The 20,513-nt window shown below is 53.9% G+C and overlaps 6 protein-coding genes across 6 annotated transcripts; 2 read left to right on the top strand and 4 right to left on the bottom strand.

The window, feature by feature from the left end:
* Nucleotides 1-248: 248 nt before the first annotated feature.
* On the bottom strand, nt 249-1,500 carry CDEST_05146 (Putative large ribosomal subunit protein uL29m). Its single transcript, XM_062921305.1, has 2 exons — nt 831-1,500; nt 249-771 (listed from the first exon to the last, which is right to left on the bottom strand). The coding sequence occupies exons 1-2, from the start codon at nt 1,350-1,352 to the stop codon at nt 472-474; spliced, it is 822 nt and encodes a 273-aa protein (XP_062777356.1). The 5' UTR covers nt 1,353-1,500; the 3' UTR covers nt 249-471.
* Nucleotides 1,501-3,715: 2,215 nt separating this feature from the next.
* Nucleotides 3,716-4,084, top strand: CDEST_05145 (uncharacterized protein). The gene is made up of 2 exons (XM_062921304.1): nt 3,716-3,945; nt 4,009-4,084. Exons 1-2 carry the CDS (start codon nt 3,717-3,719, stop codon nt 4,065-4,067), a joined length of 288 nt encoding a protein of 95 aa, XP_062777355.1. The 5' UTR covers nt 3,716; the 3' UTR covers nt 4,068-4,084.
* A 1-nt stretch (nt 4,085) lies between these two features.
* On the top strand, nt 4,086-4,713 carry CDEST_05144 (uncharacterized protein). Its single transcript, XM_062921303.1, has 2 exons — nt 4,086-4,124; nt 4,227-4,713. Exons 1-2 carry the CDS (start codon nt 4,117-4,119, stop codon nt 4,408-4,410), a joined length of 192 nt encoding a protein of 63 aa, XP_062777354.1. The 5' UTR covers nt 4,086-4,116; the 3' UTR covers nt 4,411-4,713.
* A 129-nt stretch (nt 4,714-4,842) lies between these two features.
* CDEST_05143 (uncharacterized protein) lies at nt 4,843-8,665 on the bottom strand. The gene is made up of 2 exons (XM_062921302.1): nt 7,549-8,665; nt 4,843-7,479 (listed from the first exon to the last, which is right to left on the bottom strand). Exons 1-2 carry the CDS (start codon nt 8,279-8,281, stop codon nt 5,183-5,185), a joined length of 3,030 nt encoding a protein of 1,009 aa, XP_062777353.1. The 5' UTR covers nt 8,282-8,665; the 3' UTR covers nt 4,843-5,182.
* Nucleotides 8,666-16,727: 8,062 nt separating this feature from the next.
* On the bottom strand, nt 16,728-17,427 carry CDEST_05142 (uncharacterized protein; the record flags this gene model as incomplete). Its single annotated transcript, XM_062921301.1, has 1 exon — nt 16,728-17,427. One exon carries the CDS (start codon nt 17,425-17,427, stop codon nt 16,900-16,902), a length of 528 nt encoding a protein of 175 aa, XP_062777352.1. The 3' UTR covers nt 16,728-16,899.
* Nucleotides 17,428-18,282: 855 nt separating this feature from the next.
* Nucleotides 18,283-20,082, bottom strand: CDEST_05141 (uncharacterized protein; the record flags this gene model as incomplete). The annotated part of the gene is made up of 1 exon (XM_062921300.1): nt 18,283-20,082. The coding sequence occupies exon 1, from the start codon at nt 19,069-19,071 to the stop codon at nt 18,283-18,285; it is 789 nt and encodes a 262-aa protein (XP_062777351.1). The 5' UTR covers nt 19,072-20,082.
* Nucleotides 20,083-20,513: the final 431 nt, after the last annotated feature.

Genomic DNA, 20,513 nt, shown 5'->3' with positions numbered 1-20,513 from the left:
GGTACCTCTTTTCTTTGTGTGCTTCTTGCTTACTGTTGTATTTTGTATGTACTCGGTGGCGGCGGTGTGATTGGGTTTGTCCCTGTTGGCAGGACCCAGCTTCCGCCCTTCCCCGTCCTGGTTCTGTAACATTATGCGAATACACGCTTCGTACATTATCCAGTTTCCCTTTCTCATAATTATGCAAGGCCAGCTGCTGTAGCACCTTTACCTGTTCTATGAAAAGCGTTGGGGCTGTCATGTCGCGTGTAGTTTGTAGTGCTTCAATCGCAGGCTGCATTTCTACAGCCAATGACGTGTAGGGGAATCAATGATTTGTTTTCTTTTTCCTTTTTGGACGGCTTCAGATGTTACGCCTAGCACACAAAATTCGTATCGTACAAGAGTCTTTACATGTCTGGATACAATGATACATGGCTCCCCCTTTGTATGCTCTCATGCCGGACGGGGAGAATACAGCTACTTGGCTGCTCAAAACCTCGGTCTCGGCAGCGAGGACTTGACGGGCATCCTTCGCGCCCGCTTAACCTCCCCCGCCTCAGGCTCGCTCGGAGCCTCGGCGACTGGTAGATCGACCGCCGCGGCTTCACCCCCATCGGCCAGATATTTGTTACTCGTCGGATCCTGAATGTCCTCCGACAGAGGCTTGTAGGCCTCTCCCTCGCCGGAAAGATCGATCTCAGGGTCCTCCTCCGCCAGCCTGCGCGCATCTTCCCAAACGTAGAAGCGCTCGGTCAGGACGTGCTTGATGGCCTTCATCGTCGTGACAACCTGCAACCGTATATATCAGCACTCGTCTCCCTGTTGCGTGGCAGCAGGCGATCACAAACCGTCTCGTCCCTCTCGTTGGCCTCGTAGGCGCCGAATCCAAGCCTGCGTCTCTCCCGCTCGCGATTCGTCGTCGAGATGCGGTTCCTCTCCTTCAGACAGACATACCACAGCGTGTGAAGGTCTTCCCAATCCTTCTTTCGCAGTTCTTCCACCGTCCATGGGCGGCCGTGGGACTGGTCCTCCTTGGGCGTCTGCATAAGCTTGTTCTTGCCGTAAAAGAAGCCCCAGAGCCCGTGGTTCGGGTCAACCGCAACCTCGGGCTTGTAGTTCGCAGGTTTGGGAAGAGTCTCCCATGATACGGAGAGCGGCTCACGGGGTCCAGTTCTCTTCATGGTACTGACACCTCGCAGGCGGTTGTTGTCGCGGGTCTTGCGCACCGATTGGGCGGCCGAGGTCGAGAAGCACGCCGCTGCGGTTCGGGACTGCGCTGCCGTTGTCGACGTCGCGAGGAGCCATTGGCGGGTCTCTTGGAGTCGCAGTGCGCGACCTATCGATGGCCGCATCGCATTGGGGTTCGCCATCTCTGGCAAATGGGATCGACGAGGCTGATGGTAAGGATCACGAATCCCTTTCTGAGAGCCCGAGCTATTTCGCCTGTTCAGAAATTTGGGCGAGTATCTATCCAATCAGGCATGGAATTGTGACGGCTGCGGGTGAACAACTTACCGGGTGGGTCTATGCTGAACTTCAGCCACAGCTTGGGTTATGATATGTGGCTATGCGTATCTTCGCGTGGCTGATCTACCTCTTTCAACATGCCTTCTGCCAGCACATCTTTGGTTACTATGGACGGGTTTGTGATCTGGGGTTTTGTTTTTCCTCTGTCTTCCCTTTGCACCCCCTCCTTTAAATTCTCTGGGCCTGGTGCCATGCAGGGCTCAGCGAGACGAATCGGGAGGCCTGTGTGCCTGCTATCTTGTCACTAATGTCTGACGAGACATTGAATTTTGTAGTTTGTATACGTGACGACAAAGCAGGGAACAGCAGCGAACATGATCAGGACGACTCATGCGTTGACTCCGTTAGCTACCTGAAACTTTGTCAGCCATGGCTGGTTTAGCCGCCTCTGGTTACTCAATCTATGCAGCCTGCTACTTTATCCTATGTCCCTCGCCGACATGAACCTAAGGGCCTTGCCACTTCTGTGTTCGTGCTTGTTTCGGACAGCAGCTGCAATGCCACCATCCAGACTGCTGTCATTCTAGTTGCTAACTTACTGGTTATCACAGGCCCGTACAATGGCAAGGAAGAAACATTGCTGCTGCCATCTTTACCGATCTAGTTCCATTCCTGTCGTTCTCTTCAGGTTCGAGATAGAGGTCCGTACTTGTTTACGACGGGGTGTTGTCATTTTTGTCTCTCGTCATTATTTTTCTAAGAGTATTCACAAAAATCAAGTCTCTTGGGTCAGGCTACAAATGTAACACTTTCCGGCGCATCTTTACTCATCTTAGGTAGTACCACTAGACCAATGGCGGGCAGATCAGGTCTTAGTGAGGTGCGTGGGACACCCAGGACATGATCAGCGTCGAGTATTCTAACAAGCCGAACAACAAGACAGTCAAGGGCAGGAGATGTAATGCATCGCATCCGATGTCTCGGTTTCGGCCGTCGAATGGGGAGATCGAAAGACCATGGAGCCAAAGTAGACTCAAACTATGCAACCACTGTATGAGCTAGCGAGAACTTGATTGGTAGTCGAAGGGCCTCTAAATTTCTCGACTATGTTATTGAACAGTAGTTGCTGAAGAGATGAATCAATCCCTTCACGAGAGAGGTAAGGTGGCCATGATCTCCAAATCGAGCATGAAGCCAAGGGTCCACCCGATCCGACGCATCGACAATGACCCGACTCAAATTGCCAACGATGAGGGAAAGAGAGATCCACCCAGATCTTATTATCGTAGGTAATCGCTGAGTCGCAGGTATTCAGAGGGAAATGACAGCAACGATCACCACCGAACGCGTTGTTGCTCTAACCACTTTGTCAGCTAAAGTATTGAAGCATGTGGTGACAAGGCAATGGATTATCCGACACCTTACCGCTGTCCTTCGTCCCTCGGCTACCATTTCAGTGGTGTGAAGAGCGTGAATTACGTCCCCACCTTGAGCTGAATTCTTCCAGTCGACCTTCATATGAGCGAGCTCATATCCGCTAAACCTCACCCTCGACATCGCGAGCTGGCCGTTCACAAACCCCAACAGCTCTTGCTGCGTAATCACGAAACCCTCGATCTTCGATTCGGCTATGCGATATCTCTAGGCAATACCTGATCAGATTATCCCGTGTTCACCGTCAGGTCTTCGTTCGATCGGGTGGTAAAAAATGCTGTCTCGCCTCCAATGTTTCGATGCCCTAACAGCTCGTCAACCACCCAAACTTGGCCCAGTGATTAGAGACCTCACCTTCTCAAGTGCATCCAAAACCCCCGCCGCATCGACCAACCGCTCCACGCTCCCCTCGCCAGGAGCTGAGATCCGCCTCCACATCGTGAAACGCCGCCCAGCCCAGTCTCAACACCGTCCCTCTTTTGTCAGCGTGCGGTGACCCAGTAATAGGAGTGACTCCCATGTCGACCGGCATATTCGTCCATGTGCGCTAGACTTACTAGGATCGAAGGCGACGCCGTGAGCTGGTAGGGCCGAGACCCTCTCCAGCCCGGCAACGTCTTTGCGTCAGCTTAGACGTGCAAGGCCTATGTTGAAGGGCCCAAGATGAGCCGATACCTGCGGCGCGGCACGCAACTCCAAAGCACTTCATGTCGTCAGTCGGGCGAGGTGTTAGCGAAGATGAGCTCGGCCAGATACACATGATGTTTGTCGCCACGTCCACAGGAGTGACACTCTATCTTAAACGGATCTTAAATACTTCAGCAGAGAATTAAATGGGAATACTCGAGGTCTTCCAGGTGACGAGGAAAGATTACCTACGCTTAACATTGGACCGAGAGAGAGGGGGTGGTCCACTAATGGCACGCCCCTACTGCTGTCCAATCACTCCGTGCCCTTTTCCAACACCCAGAATGCCTAGCAACTTCATCCGCGCAAAACTCTACCTACCACGCTCCTCGACAATATTCACTCGGCTTCAGCCCAACGCTCATTGGAAGAAAGGTGAGCCAAAACTTTTTATAAAGACACCATTTGCTTGCCGTTTGTTCGCTCACGTGCTCACAGAGCCAAGTGATGCCGTCCACCCCGGCCTGAAACTCGCATCCATCCGCCCACCTACCTGACTGACCTCTTCACCGAAATTCGCCCATCCATATATATCCCAGAGACCAGATGTTCAAGTAAGCTCAAGGCCATCAGCCCATCTCTCCCTCACATCTAAGTCTTGGCAACACCCACTTTATGGAGTCAAGACGCTCACTTAAAACCCTTTCCCCGGACAGAGCCTACAAGAACCTCTCCCCAAAGACCCGTCTGGGCGTCGGCGTCGCAGTCCTAGCCTGGGGCGCCGCCGGTCTTTACCTTTCTGACCAGGCGGAGGAGAAGTACCAGCCGACACCGGAAGAGAAGGCCGTTGTCGACAAGTATGTGCCCAAGGTCACCGTTGTCGACAGGTCCAAGGAGTAGTAGCCAGCAGAGTGAGCGTATGGGATATGGTCATCAGTCCCCGATTTGGGTTGAGAGAAGCAGACGAATGGAAGTAAGGCGTCATGGGAGGGTTCTTTGTTCATTAAGCCGCATGGGCACAAGCTCTCGCTTCCCTTCTCGACAAAACAACATCAGGAAGTGTGTTACCGGCCAGGCCGGTTCGAGTTTCGAGTGACTTGTCACACAAGAGAGGGAAGGCCCCTTTTCTTTTCCACAGCCAAATCATTTTTCTTAGATCTAGTCCTCAAACTCAGGTTCATAACCTCCATAGTAAGCATAACGTATGCTTGGCAGTATGACTCGCTGCTGACGAGCTCGTCTTCATCATTGGTGCGATTAGGACGAGGAACACCCATTTCGAGACATGTACTATTGGACCGGACCAGTCTAGCCGCGCGTACCGCCAAAGGAGTCATTATGAGCGAAAAGCCATGAATATCGTGACAACCTCATCGAGCCACCGTTGGTGCCACCCGAGAGCCTCCCAAGTTCTATCTGATCGCAGTCTAATGCAGTGCCAACTCCGCCTCCCCGTCTATCATTGCGTAAAACCGCCCGCCACAAGATGCATATCAGAACTAACCACCGTCGATCCGGCTTTGATGCAGTATGGAATCGATAATGCTTTTCCGCAAGCACATGAGTTGATGAGAACGGATCCGTGAGGATAACAGTAAAACAAGAAGAGAAAGAAAAAAATCGAGTAAAAACAAACGCCCACCAAATGCAATTGGTCTCTTTTTTTGTAATGTCAGAGCATGCCGCCGCCCGCCGTGCCGATATCCGTTTGAACAGAAGATATTCCTGGGTCCTCCACCACCGCCGGAAGAGGTTTAAAAAGTCGTGCCATGTCGAGTGTCAGGTTCGCCACTCCAAAATCCTTGTCGATCTCTCCAACCGATCCCATTTCCTCGCCTCGTGTTGTCCCATCCGACATCACCCAAGCCTTCACCGACTTGAGAAGTTGCATCACCTGCATGAACCGCGCGTCCGGATCCATCTGTAGCTCCGACGTTCTTGTGTACTTGAGGAGGTATTTCGCAAGCCAGTAGAAGTGAATACCGTCCCTAGAGAATCCATATCTGCGAGCATTCTTTGCCGATCCGGGTGGGAATTGATTGATCATGTCCGCGTCCCAGTTGGTTTTGAACTTTTGCAATGCCATGAGAAAGGTGTGATGAACGTGAGATGGAACGCCTTGGACGGCAGGGTCAACAGGTGTACCTCTACCGCTGTTGCCACCGCTGGCGTCCGATGATCCATTTGTCATCCAGTCGCTCATGGGAGGTGTCGCGTACCCCTTCATCACGGCACTGCCGTCCAACTGAGCTCGCCGGATCATGGACAGAATGGCGTGTATCAGAATGAACTTGCCGTAAAGGTTGGTTCTGCCTGGCTGAATCTGATACGAGTTGTGAAGCAATGTCTGGAGGGCATAACTCATTTCGGGCTGCTTGCTGCGTTGAGTCCCGTTGGGATTCTTTTGTCGTGCCAATTCCTCTCCGTGCAGGCCAAGGGCGTCCTCGCAATCCTTCTTCGTCCGTGCATCCCATGCCGCATCATCGGATGGCAGCGGAATGTGCATCTCAAGGCTGTCGATATGAGAGCGGGCGTTGAAATAAAGTTCCATGGCGGAGTTGCAAAGGAAGATGATGTGCATGAGGCGTATCCGCTTTTCCTGTTCAACCCACACACCCCAATCGAATGTGGAGACATTCAAGTTCTGAGGGGTAAAGTTGCTCTGGTGCAGCGGACTGTAGAGGGGCATTCTGGTGGAGACCTCCAACAGACGAAGCTTGCGAGCCTGCTCCGTCATGGCTGGGAAGATCTCGCGAGCACTCTCGCGGTGTTGAGGGGTGCTGTTCCAAATCAGCAGAATCTGGAGCAGCATAACAGCTTGCAGCTCCTCAACATCGCGTTGATTTTGACTTGAGGCGCCAGCGCTAGCGTTTCCATTCTGCTGCTGTCCGCCTACCGTCGAGGCCAGAAAGGGCACGTCTCGAACCAGTGCCGACTTAAGAAAGTTCATCATGTCGCGCACATGGTCTGGAGAGAGACGATCAGAATAGCAAGCTCCTATGCAGCACATACCGGCCAGCAAGCCAGTATAAGACTCCATAATACGGAACGTGGGAGTATGTAGAATAGGAAAGTGGACGTGGAAGTGGGTGTACTTTTCCAAAAAGTCGCGTATGTTTTCGGCCGAGAAGTAAAGGTTAAAGCCGGCGCTTTCGTTGGTTATCGAGGAACCTGGAGGGTAAAAGAAGTTGAGGATCTGGTTGGAGAGTTGAGTGAAGGGGTCCTGGATCGATGGCGGCACGCCCCAGGTCGACAAGAAGAGGGATTCGGGGTGGTTTTGGTGGTCAGGAGCACCTTGTGTTCTTTCGGCGCCGGTATTAGGCTCGGGTTTGGTTGCGATCTGCGTCTGTCCAAGATTAGGGGGGAATTGATGATTTGCGTAGGTTTGTTGCGCACCAGCCTGGAACATTTGAGACCAATCAAGGCCCGATTGTTGGTTCGAGTTCGACCCGCCATACATGGACATTCCATTTTGACCCGGGGGCATATTGTAGTTTTGCATCTGTTGATTCATATTGGGCGTCATGGAGCTAGGGACATTGCCGTTGTATGCCTGCTCGAAGTTGCCACCTCGGCCAGAAGCATCCATGACAGATCCTGTCAAATCCCGTCTGTCTTGGTTACTGCCATTATCAAGCCTAGTCAGGCTGCTGGAGCGCGACAACTGACTCTGATCGTTTGCAAGGTTGCTCATTCCGTCCTGCACAGGCATCATACCGAAAGGCTGAACCATACCATCCGCAGGCATGTTACCAAGACCGTTGAGGTGGTTGAGACCGCCATCCTGACCAAGAGCCGCCTTCTGCGCGGCAGCGTTCTTCTTGACATGGGCCTGAGGGTGGGACAGGTGACTAGCACCAGTCGGGTTGCCTCTGCGAATGGAGCACTTCTGGAAGTGACGCTTGAGAATGTCACTGCGCGAGAAAGTGTCGCGGCACAGCACGCACATGTAGGGGCGGTCGCCCGTGTCTGTTGATTTCAACTGTCAGCGAAAAGAGCTGTTGTCAATTACAAAGCGGGGGAGGGGGGGACACTTACGGCGCAGAAGGTGACGCTTCAGATGCTTGGCGTGAAGGTAGGTCTTGGTGCAGTGAGGGCACGGGAACTTGCCATCGGCGTCCTTGACCGGAATAACAGTGCTCTTGGTGTTTCCGGCGCCGGCGGGAGTAGCAGCGGGACGTCCGGGGGCACTGGGCAGGATGCCGCGACGACCCTGAGAGCCGACAACATGGGTGGGCTGGTCGCTGTCACCAAGACCGCCAGGCATGACACCGCCGGGTCCGTAGGGAGAGTTCATACCGGGCTGGGGCATAACGCCGCCAGCAGGCATGGGGCGAAGGACGGGAGGAACGCGGCCAGACGCCGGAGCGGGCGCGATGGGCTGGGGATGAGAAGAAGCCATCGTGGTCTGGGGCAGCATAGACTGAGTGCCGTAGCCCTGGGGCGGGGGAGGATACTGGCCCATTTGCTGGTACGGACCACCACGACCGGGCTGCTGCTGCTGCTGATGTTGCTGCTGTTGCTGGGGGTAAGCGGGCATGTTGTTCTGCGAGCCCGGAGTGTTGGGAGTCGCGGGAGTGCGAGGCGTGTGAGGGTTGCTGCCGTACATCTGGTTCATAGCGGCGGAAGTCTGCGGCTGCAAAGGCGGCAGAGTCTGGTGAGGCAGCGGGGAGTTGGTGTGCTGGAGTTGGTGAGGCGTGATGGCGGGGGGCGACGGGTAAGAGGCCGAGGTCGTGTTTATACCATTGGTAGGGTACTGGGAAGCGTCCATGCTATCCACTGACTTGTCTGTCGGCCTTTTGTCGAGACAAAGGCGCACAGAGCAGTTTGCTTGTTGCTAGTTCGAGACGCGTTCCTACGTCTGTACGGGGACTCGTCGAAGGCCTCGTGGAAAAGTTTTGTGGGACGAGAGACAACAAAGTCGCTGACCCAGTCGAAGATGATGATGCACGCCGAGAAAAGGAATACTCGAGTGCAAGTAAAAAGAGATTCTTCAGAATAAGCTTTCCGGCCGATTGATGATAGAGAGTCGCGAACCCAAAGAAGACAACACGCGAAGAAAGTGTTGTTTGTAAGGTGGACTTTTGGTTGTGGGATTGAGGCTCCAGTTGATCCCGTTTGGAGGTGGTTTTGGGGAGGGTCGGGAGTGGAGCAGATGGGGCTCGATCCTTTTTATTTTTTTCTCTGGCGCGTCGTTGTCTTCGGCAAGAGAAAAGCCTGTCAGGTACCTGGCGGTGCCGAGAGGGGGTCAGAGGGTGGGAAGGGCAAGAAAAAAAAGTGGCCTTGCCGGGGTGGGTGCCGAGGGTGTGTGAAGCAGGAACCGTTGAGCAGTGGTCACTCCGTCCAAAGAGGTGGAGAGCGGAGGGAAAAAAAAGGGAAGAAGTGGGTTTGGATGTCGCCCCTTCTGGGAGGAGTGGAGACTGCGAGGTCTTTATGAAGGGCCTTTTTCGGAGAAAGTGTGGGAGGTTGGCCGTTGGTCGGAAACCCTGGTTGACGGATGATGGGTCGGTAGGTGAAGGAAAGAAGTAGGATGGGGGTGGATTGGGATGGGTGGGTTGTTTCTTTTTGTGCAAGGACTGTGTGAAGTACAGTGCCGCTCGCTGCGAAATGCCAAGGCGAGGTACTTTACTGTCAAGTAGGTAGACTTGAGGAGGGGGGAAAAAAAAAGACAAGACAAGCCCTGACCAGAACAAGAAAGTTGGATACCGCCGCGGTCCACGATCAAAGTATCAGCGAATGGTTCAAAATTTTCATGGGAGGGGGGTGTGGATGGGGAGAGATGTGAGAGTATAGTAGTGATGGTGAGGTGTGGGACCGGTTTTCTTGTTCCTTTTTTTCTTGATTGTCTATCCACTTTGGGGGTTAAATCTCGGAGGATTGGCCAGGTTCTTCTTGGTTGTCCTGTTTCGTGTTTTACCTCTTGTGGATGGAATTCCGGTCGAGTCAGCACTGTGGGCGAACGGAGGACGTGCAGCCAGTGGCCAGCAGTAGACTGATGAGAGGCAACAGAGGCAAGGAGTTTGTACGCACTGAGTGTGTCGGGTGAGGAAGTGGGAGAAGAGGAGAGAGAGGGCAGAAGGTAATGGAAGCCCCCAAGGAGGAAATTTCAGACCCTACACCCAGAAGAGATGGAAGGAAATAAGAGGCAAGAGCGAAGGGGAACGGGAAGGTACAAGCCCCCCACGTACCTCACTTTCCTGGTTTTCAGGGCAGTCTAGAAAAATCTCGAGGGAAAGCGCCTCTTGCCCGCCAATGCAGATGCCTGCCTCGGAGATAGTTGTACACACGGCGCGCACTGTGAGCGGCAACTGTACTGTACATGCGAAAACAGCTCTTAACGACAGTGATTCGAGAGACGGTGGTGTGCGTTCAGGAAAACAGACAAAATGCAAGGAAAAAAGATACAAGTGAGGTAATGCGAACTTGGTTCGGTCGACATCCATTGTGCAAGTCAGCGTCAGGGAAGAAAATCTCAAGCTAGCTTCCCCTGTTAATACATCCTTGGAGTACATATGTTCGTCAGGGGGGGTTGAAGGGCTACTTCGACAAGGTACCTGTGTGGCCCCGTGAGAATTGGCACAGGTTTTTGCGACCGATTCAGTACCTCAACACAGGACGGTGACGCGAACCACTCTCGATCTACAGACAGACCTCTTACCTCGGGCACCCAGTTGTAAACTCAACTACAATTCTGCACTGCCCTAGGCCGAAATAATTAGTGTATCTATCTAGCAACAAAAATAGGAATTGGACTGGGAAGAAGGAGGGAGAGAAGATGGGAGGAACAGAGATGGAGAGAGCGACGGAAAGAGTGCAAAAGAGGCATAATAACTAGGTGTGAAAATTCTGCATCTGATCAGCAGGCTATGCGATCATTATCGTTTATGCTCGAAAGTATTGATTCTTCTGCTCGCCCTTCTCTGTTCACCTCACCGTCTCTGCATCGTGCATTGGTGCACCGAGTCGTGTAAATCAAATCGGGCTACTGTCTCACCGTGTGCACTCACCGTGATAGGATGGCATTTCCCCGCGCATACCTCATGGTCTGGTCGTCATCAAACGCGGTACATTAACTTGTTTTTCTCTCACCTCTAAATATGCTTTCCTAGAAAGTTGGGGGGGGGGGGGGGGGGGGGGGACAACGAAGGGACATTTTGCCTTTCTGATAAATACCATCCAGCTTATTTGCCGCAAAGGAGAAAGTCCAAAGTTAGAAAGAGCAGGCGCCTTGTTGCGTTCGATCCTAGACCTACCTGGTATTCGTACGTGCCCTTACCTAGGTGTCGGGCACACTGCCATGTTTGCAAGTCCTGCCTGCCTCGTGCTGCCGCTCTTTCGAGTTACTACCGGCACACGGACGGAAAGAACTCCGCAGTCGCAATCGCACACCTTCCTGAAAATGAAACCGCATTCTAACAAAACAGCTTGCTGCACCCTGCACCACTGTATCGTGTCATGTCGTGCCGTAGGCATTGTATCGTCGCTGGTCAGAGAAGGAAGGACACACACCAGATGTACACCCGCAAGGTCCGCCACGTCCGCCCACCATTGTCCTAACCACCATCTGTGCCTGCCGAGCAAATGCAATAGGTTCCTTGTCGACTGGGAAGTCTCTCGAGCAAGTCCCCGGTTGAGGTTCGAGTCCTCGAACCTGCCCCAGTTCTTTTCTTTCTCCCAATTCTTCCAAGTCTTCCACGGGCCCCCCTTCTCCCTCTTCCCTTGGTAGTCGTTCCTCGTGCTCCTCGTGCGCCTCGTGCGCCTTTGCCCCGAAGCAGCAGGAGCCCACCACATCTTCCAGCGCCCCGGGGCTCCGGACGTTGGCGCTCATGGTCGTGGTTCCGATATTCAGATCCCTCCATCCCATAACCCCCCCCCCCCCCCCCATCTGGGCTCCCTAGCTGTAAGCATCGTTCGCCAGAGCATCCACACAAGCTACCTGCCGCTGTGGTCCTCACGCTGGCATGTTGGAAGGTGTCGCCCAGTGCCTTCAGTGCCTGCCTGCCCCGTGCATCCTGCAGCAGGCGTGCGCTCCCGCGAATGTGGTCCTGGTGCTGTTCTTCCCGCGCCCAACAGGGACCGAAAGGTATCCATCCATCCATCCATCCATCCATCCATCCATCCATCCGCCAGCCGCCATCTTGACCCCTCCTCTGCCTCTCCCCTCAATCCTGAAAGGGGAGGAGAAAGGGGGGGGAAGAACCCAAACTCCCGTTTCTTCAGGATAAGGATACGTGCGTGGGTGGACTGGATTCCACCTGCAGACAAGCACGCGCCAGCAGATGTGATGAACCCTTGATTCTTGTCGACTTTGTACCAATAACGGATCTGGCACCATACATCGTGCCGCGCTCGCATCTCTGTCATCATTACCGCGCTCACCATCAGCCCTTCTTCGGCCAGTCTGATACTTATCGGTATTGTGTCGCCTCTGTTTCTTTGGTGGCTATGGGCATCTTTCTATGTCCCTTTCCGTACATCCTGCACTTGACACACACACGATACAAGTGGTTGAATCGATCCAACACGTCTTCCGGTGTCTTTTCCAACATGCCGGAAAACCACTCATCATTACGTCAACCCTTGTTTGTCCTGTCATCACCGAAGGCCTTTTTGAGCTGTTGGCAACCCTGGCAACTTGTACCATCCATGCCGAACCGCATTGACGGACACTTGCCAGACAACACATACACACACACACACACACACACACAAGCTCGCGGCACCGAGATCAAAGTAGCAATCGCACGCTTGCTTTATCGTGCAAATAGGTAGTCTGCGACAGTTCGAATTCAAGGGTGCCCTCGAATGGAGAATATCGTCTTCAACCCTGGCTTTCCCCTCCCAAAGGAAAAAGGACCACGTTGATAGCAAGCGCTGCGACCGCCTACGATACATGCAAATTTACGTATCGTCCTCTGCAGCACACTGCACGCCCACCGCATGCTCGATGTATGAATATGGGCACCTAAACGGAACAGGACAGGGTAAGGCACCTTGCTGCCCACTGCCCGCCGCTTCGAGATCCGAGGTACCCGCCAGCTGTACCTTACGAGGATCAGCCCCTGTCCCTTGGATGCATCAAAGATGCATTCGCTCGCTGTTTGGCGTGGGACAAATGAGCGGCATTCGTTCCTCTCTTCTGGCTCGGGAACTGGCCTTGGCGCCTGCTGTCTGCTGCAGAACAAAACACGCGCCAGGGATATGGCTGCATGTGAGGCTAGTATGCGTAAACCGCGCACAAGTATGCCTCCATCTCAGCGTTCCTACGACACAACGGCGATAGTCGGCTCGTCCGGCGTCCCGACACCGCAGCAGTCGCCTGCAAGAAAGAGAAAGAAGAAACCACTCGTCCCTGCGAAAGGTTGGGGACGATTGTACTGTGGTCGGAAGGCGGACATGCTCCGAGCAGGCTACTCCACACCTGGGTCAACGCCATCTAAATCAGTCTAATCCTGCCGGCATCACGCCGTTTGCACAAGCCCACCCCCCTTCGAGGAGGCACAACGCAACAGAGAGCGGGTACCTCGGGGCCGAGTACCGAGGGGCAATCAATCATTTGGGATTCGCACGCCAACCATTGTCGATGAGTACTACTTAGCAAGGGGTCGGCCACGCTGCAACAGAACACGAATCACCTGGCTGCCATTGAACAATCTACGGAACATGCCTCCTTGAGGGCGAATTGAAATTGCACCACTGCGGAACATGATTCGGTACGGCGGTTCATTCACTTTGACGTATGATGGAATGATTCTACGCCTAGCCTTGAGATAACGGTAATATTCGGACCCTGAAGCCGGAACGTTACAATCATTCGAAATGTGTAGTGAGTAATGGACGATAGCGCTAACCGATGCCCTCCTTGGAAGACTGTACCCTGTGTTTACCATCCCAGCCTCCTGAGTCTACTATTCACAGCAGATGGACCGGTCCTGTATGGCCATCGACTGCTTATTTATTCATCTCACATGACGGACGTTTCTGATGTGAGTCTGTGTCGTGTCACGATGGCACCTCATAGACTTATCGCCACGCCTCTTCCCAGACTACGCTTTCGAGTCGTCATGCCACTCGAGTTCAAAATACACAACGGTCCGGCAACATTGGAAGTTATGCCACGGTGACAAGGTAATCCTTCTCGATACGACTGCCCAGGTTTAGAAGTCCTCCAGAACAAGAACCCGGGTGATTCAACGGTTCCGGGCAAACCCTTGCCACAAGTTGCCTGAAGTTCTGGCCGTATCGCGCGCTGTGTGAGATCGGAACGTCCACCAACAAATCTCTGAATTGCGAATGATCAAAAATTACCATGTCAAGGCATGGCATCCATTGTCCTTGGCAGGCCTATGATGATGGGCCAAGATGTCTACCACGGTTCCATGTCGCTTGGCATGACAGTACGGCCATAACGCACATTTATCAGCTTTGCATAACGTATCTGAGTGTAAGCCTTCCTTCCGTCAGCTTACCTTTGACAGGCAACGCGCCGGCAAATAGTGAATGAATACGTACTACACAATGCCGCTCATTCACGCTGGCTTCTTGACGAGGGGAGTTGGGGGATGTTGTGCAGGACCCACGAGTCAAGCGAAACGGCCCCAAAACACGCTCTTCTACGCAACAAGATCGGACTTTGGCCGAGTCACCGCTTCGCTGTCAGCAATGTCCGACCGTCTGTTATGGTGCCCGCCTGCCAAACGCCGGCTAGTTCCTGATAACAGAATGGCCGAGGTTGAGAGGATGGATGAATGGAACTGCACAGACGACGCCACGGCGACGAGATGGGTTTTTGAACCAAGCCTGCCATTGATTATCGGGCTATGTTAGATGTTCCACGAGTGGACGTTTCTTTTTGTCGTCAACCCGAGGAAGGGAGCCGTAGAGCCTCGCGACCCATCTCTACCCGCATCCACCGTCCAATGGGCAGCAGCTTCCGCATCTTGTCCGCAAACGGGACGGGGCCATCTCAGATGACGGATAATGGGGCACAGAGATCGATCTCGCTGGACCCGTTTGAGCCATGGCCACGAACTACCGTACCTTCATCACGAACTACAGAATTATATACTCTTAGAAGCGTGAGACCCTGAACTGACGGACGCCACAATCAGGTGCACAAACATACTGACAAGGGCCGACGCTTTACTCGTCCTAACTGATTCAACATTCCGCGACCCTGACCCAAACAACGCAACAGTCGCAAACGGTGGGATTTAGAATCAGCGTTTTCCTTTTCTACTAACCTCCTACTACCTCATCCAAATATGTACACACGCACTGTGCACCACGCAAGCAACCACCCCAGCCACTCCAACCACCAGCATCATCCATCTGCTGCAAGGGTGCGAAATATACAGGCCTCTGCAGGAGCAACCCTTTTTATCTTGCATTTCACCTCCGACTTCCCAGATTTCTTCCCCCGAGTTACCAGGGTGTTTGGTCCGGACGAAAGAGACTGCCAAAGGTGAAGGGCAAAGGGCAAACAACCCGGCGGACAGGCTGCTGCTCGTCGTTGGATAGGTATCTTTACAACGCATGGATCAAGGGATTGACTGGCAGGCCCCCTTTACCGGGAAGTTTGCGCTGAGCTGGTGACCGTTTTTGGTGACGAGGTTGCAGCGCAAGAAGTAGCGACATTACGCCCAGCATGCAGATTATACCCGGGTCTTCGGCATAGCTCACTCCTTGACAGCACCCCCCTGGTTCCGTGGCGTCGCTAGCCGCATTTCTCTGAACGCGAGGGACCGCCACGGGACCGCCGTGGGACGCATTGGACAGCTTGAGAGTCGTGGGACGATGACGCTCGAGCGTGGGTGGTGAAGAGGGTCCACGGCCCCGTTCAACCCTCCTTGCCGGTATTTCGATTCCCCATTATTCTCTTCTAGAAGCTCAAGATGCGGGAGCTTTGGCCATTTTTGGAGAAATTCCTCTCGTCAAGGGGCACGGCGTAGATGCCTTCACATCAGACGGTGGCGATGCAATTCTCTGATGCTGCTGTGTTTGGGACGCTGTCGCGACCCTGATCCCAGTGACGAGTCACTCACGCCACGTTTGCATCATGGACCATGGGAGGGTGCAGAATTTTCAGTCCGAATTTCCCCCGATTGAGAGACAAGCTTGACATGGGAAGACTGTAGGAGGACGCGGCGGTGCTTTGGCCTAGTTCTAGCATCAAGGTTCAAGTTAGGCGCAGAGCAAAGCACAGTGGTCACAAAATGCTTGGCTTTGGGGGGGTCGAGGGCGGAGAGATATCCGACAGTCACAAAAGCCGCCAAGCGGCTTCCGTCCGACACCGCCAGCCATCATTTGTCTTGTCGTGCCGCGTCTGTTGTTATGGCTGCACTGCGCGTAGGCTGTGGCAGACCTGGTAGAAGCCCTGTGAGAACCTTGCATCCGTGGGGATATGACAACCCCGGCAAGCACCCTCCGTTCGGTTGTTTTTCGACTCCCGTTGGCTTTTGGCGGCCAAAGCTTAACGCCCTCCTACAATCGGCCGAGAGAGAGATGACAAACGGGAGCCATTTCTGGCCTAGCTCGATCCAATTGGGAACTCACGCCCGCTAATCTTGTGTGACGGTGCCCCTGTTGACAAGTCCCATGCTGTTGTTAGTCGTCGTGGCCCCCAAACAGTAGTGTGATGAGGACAAGAAGAAGAAGGGGAGCTTCAGCAAAGAGACACGGTTCTGAGTACGTAAGAGCGGCATCCCGGTCATTACAACTTCGCACATGTTGCAAATACATTGGGACGGGTAAATTGCGTACCATCAGCTGATAAGGTCTTGCACGAGGAGCGAGCGAAAACGAAATCACAGCAGCTCGTCGGTGCATATCCCTGAAAGTAGAGTCGGGGTGGGGGGGGTGCTTGGAGAGGAAGTCCGATGCTGAGTTGTGGCTGGCGATCTCGGCAGGGATTTGCGTGGTGTGTGTGTTGCGTGTGTGGTGTGTACCTCGGTTCTGATAGAAGTCCCGTATCCGTACTTTTGATCGATTCATCATGGTTTATTCAGCACAGGGTGCTCAGCAAGTCTTGACGTGTCAGGGACACCGGAAAAGGGTGAAAAGTACTGTCGGCCAAAGTCACCCCCTTCCCCATCCAACAATGGCAGGTCTAGGCGCTATACGTTCTGGTTTACTAACGGTGTTGCTCTCGGGGCTGAGGTGCGCTCGCGAGTCGTCATTGCTGATGAAGAGACATTGTTCTCAGTTGCCTTCAGCCTGGTGGATGGGAAATGTACGAGTGTTGCAACGGTCGTCCAGCCTTCTTTGCGGGGCAAGTGGTTCTGAGAACCTAGTATCCATAGCGTAGTCTCTTTGGTTTTCCCGAAAGGAGGCTGACTTTTTGGTTTTGGAATTGGAGATTCTACAGCGGCGGGATCTCAAACTTCTTCTTCATGGACCCTCTATCCGTACACTACTCCAACAACAAGCGCGCTCCCGGTGGAGCTTTGCGGCTGGTCTCCCCTCCCGCGTGGCTTCAGCACTGATTGAGGCTGTTTTGCGGTTCCCCCTGACTCCACCGTCACGACGCGTCGAGAAGGTAGTGTACCTGTAGACGCAGCTGACAGACAGACCCTGTCGCTGTTGCATGCAGCACAAGCTCGAATGCATCGCGGTCTTCACGGCGGCGTCATCTCTCGAATCCACCTGCATACAAAGAATGAAGAAGGGGAAGGGGAGGCAGAGAGAGAGAGAGAGAGAGAGAGAGAGAGAGAGAGAGAGAGAGAGAGAGAGAGAGAGAGAGAGAGAGAGAGAGAGATAGGTCGCGTCGGGCTCGGGGCCGCGAATCCCGCCGTCGAATGATCGATTGACCGCCACTTGCAACTTGCAAGATGTTGGCTGTTTCTTGGGATTCGGAATTTGCGCACGTCTCGTCTCGTCTTGCAAGATGACGAACATGGGTAGATTTGCACGAGTCATGAAGACAAACTACGTCAACAGGTCGTGTTATTTGCAAACTTTGGCAAGGAAGCCAACGCGTTAGGTTCCCTTGCCCCTCACGTCGACGGTAAGCTGCGATCTGCGATGGAGCGAATCCTCAACAGAAGTATCTGTATCTGTGCAGTCTTCCTAAGCCAGGCGTGTGAGAGAGTTGACTTGATCAGTCACCGTCTCTCGTCACCCGTCACCGTCACGGGACTAGCACACACCATTCTGTTCTGACTCGCTCGTATCCGATGAGCGCTTCGGAAGCGGTAAGTGCCTACCTGCTGAGGAAGGCGGCCCCCCCATGGGCGTCCGAAGAAGTACGTATACCACGCATACGCAAAGTGCCGGCCGGGAATCCTGCTCCAGCCTCCCACGACTGGTCAGTAACCACGCTAGTCAGGCGGCCCTTGACACGAGAGGGGGGGAGCCTGGGATGTGAGGAGCACCTCTTGCTCCAAATACCCCTCACGAGCCTTTTTTTTTTTTTTTTCCTAATCCCCTTCCTCTCCTTCCTCTCAAATTTGGCGTTTTGGCGGCACAGCGATACACACCCCTGAATCACGCTTGCTCCGTGAATTGTGTCAAGGTCTCTGCCTGCAAGATGCGGCACGGCCTACATTTGTACGATATGCATTTACATACACCCGGTTTGTACGTGTACTCTGTCGGCTGCTTGAGCATTTGAGTCGGCAGATAAAATCGAGTTATCCCCGAGATTGCAAGGGTTGCTTTCTACCTGCCTAGTGCATCGCTGGTTGGGCGCTAATATGGTGTACGGATATTCCATTCCATGCCCAGCACTCTCCCTACTAAGTTAAGTTAATAACGCAGCAGCGTCTGGACTTGTCAAAAGTTCGCCAGCCTGTCGTTTTCTTCCCGAGAAAGACGCCGCCCCCGCGCGGCCGCCGCTACTCTGACAGAGGCACACATAAGCTGTGCTTGCAGCAGCCTCTTGCTCCTCACTGGCCTCACTGACACGATGAACCATGGACTAAGGCGCATGAAATCTCCACTTGGGAAAGCAGACCCGCGATCATCCACGTGGGAGCGGTATGCGAACCCATGCCCAACCGCCGCTCGGAAGGCGAGCCAAATGCTTCTGGAAAATTCGCTACGTACATTTGGGTACACAAGAGGATTGTGCACACGCACACATGGCGCTGTGTGGTCACAACCCTCGGCGTCAAGCACGGCACAGCTGAGTCCCTGAACGTGAGGTAGGGCTGTCCGTCGTGTGTCACACAAAGACACCTTCAAGCGAATCGATTCGGGTTTGTGCCAGCATGCGTCGAATGCGGTTGTGCCCTGCACCGGGAGACGCTTGCAAAAGCAGGGCTTCTGCCGGCTCCGAGTGGGGGGCGGAGCTTGCAGCGGTCGAGGGTGAGAGAGAAGGGGGGGGCTCCTGTTTTTAAAGCAGCTGGCGCGAGAAGCGTAGGGAATGCAGCTCGTCTGATCTGGCGCTCGGGCCGCCGTCTCCAGCTCTCGCCTTGCTCGTTTCATTGCGTGGCTGTACTGGTTGTTGGCCACCACTCCGATTGCCAAAGAGGTGAGCGATGGATGAGGGTGAATGAATTTGCATGCCTTACATTCTCTGTGTTGCGTATACCGTGCGGCGAGGTCGGGGTCGCAACCCATTCAGCCGGCCAGGAGAGCCTTGCGTTTCTTCATCTCGGCAGGCAAGGGAGCCGTTCTCACGTTGACGGCGGGTGTTCCTGCAACGTCAAATTGGCAGTCGGTCGGTCGGTCGGTCAGGTGGCAAGCTGTAGTGCATCTCCGGTCCGCGCTGTGTTCGAAGGTCGCCTCACGTCCGGGATGTGCAACCCGGAACGTGTTCACGATTCAGTCAAGCCCAGGTATGACGACAGTCCCTGAGTCAAAGGGCCGACTCGAATCAAACTGCCTCGACACACGACATCTCGGCCGGATGCCGATCATGGGGTTTCTGCCAAGTTCATCTCGCCAGCAAACCAGCTCAATCTACCAGGCTGGGCTCTAGCTAGAGCGACTCCTCCTCTTCCTGCTGCTGAGGGAGCCTCAGTCCCCGGGTCCCACGGCCGTGTATCACCATGCTACCTACCCTCCGACGATGGTACGACGTTGCGTCCTCTCCCGGGTCGGTTCCGCCGATACGGAAGATTGCGGGTTTTTCTACCTCGGGTCCGCGAGATTGAGGGTCAGCAGTTATCGCGGAAGGCAATGGCGTCATTGGCAACCGTCCGCGACTCAAGCAACGCGGGAGGGAGGGGGTCCGCAGTCTGTCAGGCCAATTTGAACAAACCAAATTGACGTCACATGGAGCTGGGTTGTCTGTCGGCTGTCTGTTCTAGGCTCTGAGTCTCCCTCTCGTTGTCTTTTGAGATGATCCACGGATACACTCTGCGTGTAACGGTGTTACGCGAGTTAGCAATAGCTCAGAGACTTCAGCAACTCTCGCGCCCCGCTTCCGTTCCTGTCATTCACCTGATGGTAACGTTCTCCGACTCCTGCAACGGTCGTCAATGCGCGGCGACGGCTCGGGGCGGCATCCTTGGCAAACTCGGAGGCATTTTGCGGGTATTGCGACGGAGGAGGAACAAAGGGGGTTCTCTTTTTTTCCTGAGTGATTTTATTCTATTTTGATTTTTTTAAGATGAGCTCTAGGCACAATGCCCGCCCGCATACGAGATTGGTCACCATACCTTGGCAGTGTCTCTAAGCACAGGCACCTATTCGGACTGAGGTGTACTCACTCAGTTGGCCGTGCAGAGCTCAAGACTCCCGTGGCAAACTGTTCCTGGAGTCTGCTCTATCGGGTATTGTTGTGATTCACTTGGGAGCTACCTATTGTGACTCGCGTGCCGTTGCGCTGTAAATGACATGACGATTTCGGGGAGCCCACGATCGGCCGTGTATGCGCGACGATGACATGGCAACTGCCACGTCAACCCGCTCTTTGTGATTGGGCGATGAGGATGCAGAGACAAGAAAGAACTATTAGTTGTTCTAGCCGAAACAGAACCCCATTTCTGTCGCATCAAGGAGCACGTTGGAGAGGACGAGCGCGCCGCCCTAATAGGGAGGGAGGGGCTGCACATTGA

The sequence above is a fragment of the Colletotrichum destructivum genome, chromosome 3 (genome assembly GCF_034447905.1).
Source record: "Colletotrichum destructivum chromosome 3, complete sequence".
In the NCBI taxonomy this organism is placed as follows: domain Eukaryota; kingdom Fungi; phylum Ascomycota; class Sordariomycetes; order Glomerellales; family Glomerellaceae; genus Colletotrichum; species Colletotrichum destructivum.
Note: the sequence above shows the minus strand (reverse complement) of the source record. Positions and strands in the feature narration are given on the sequence as shown.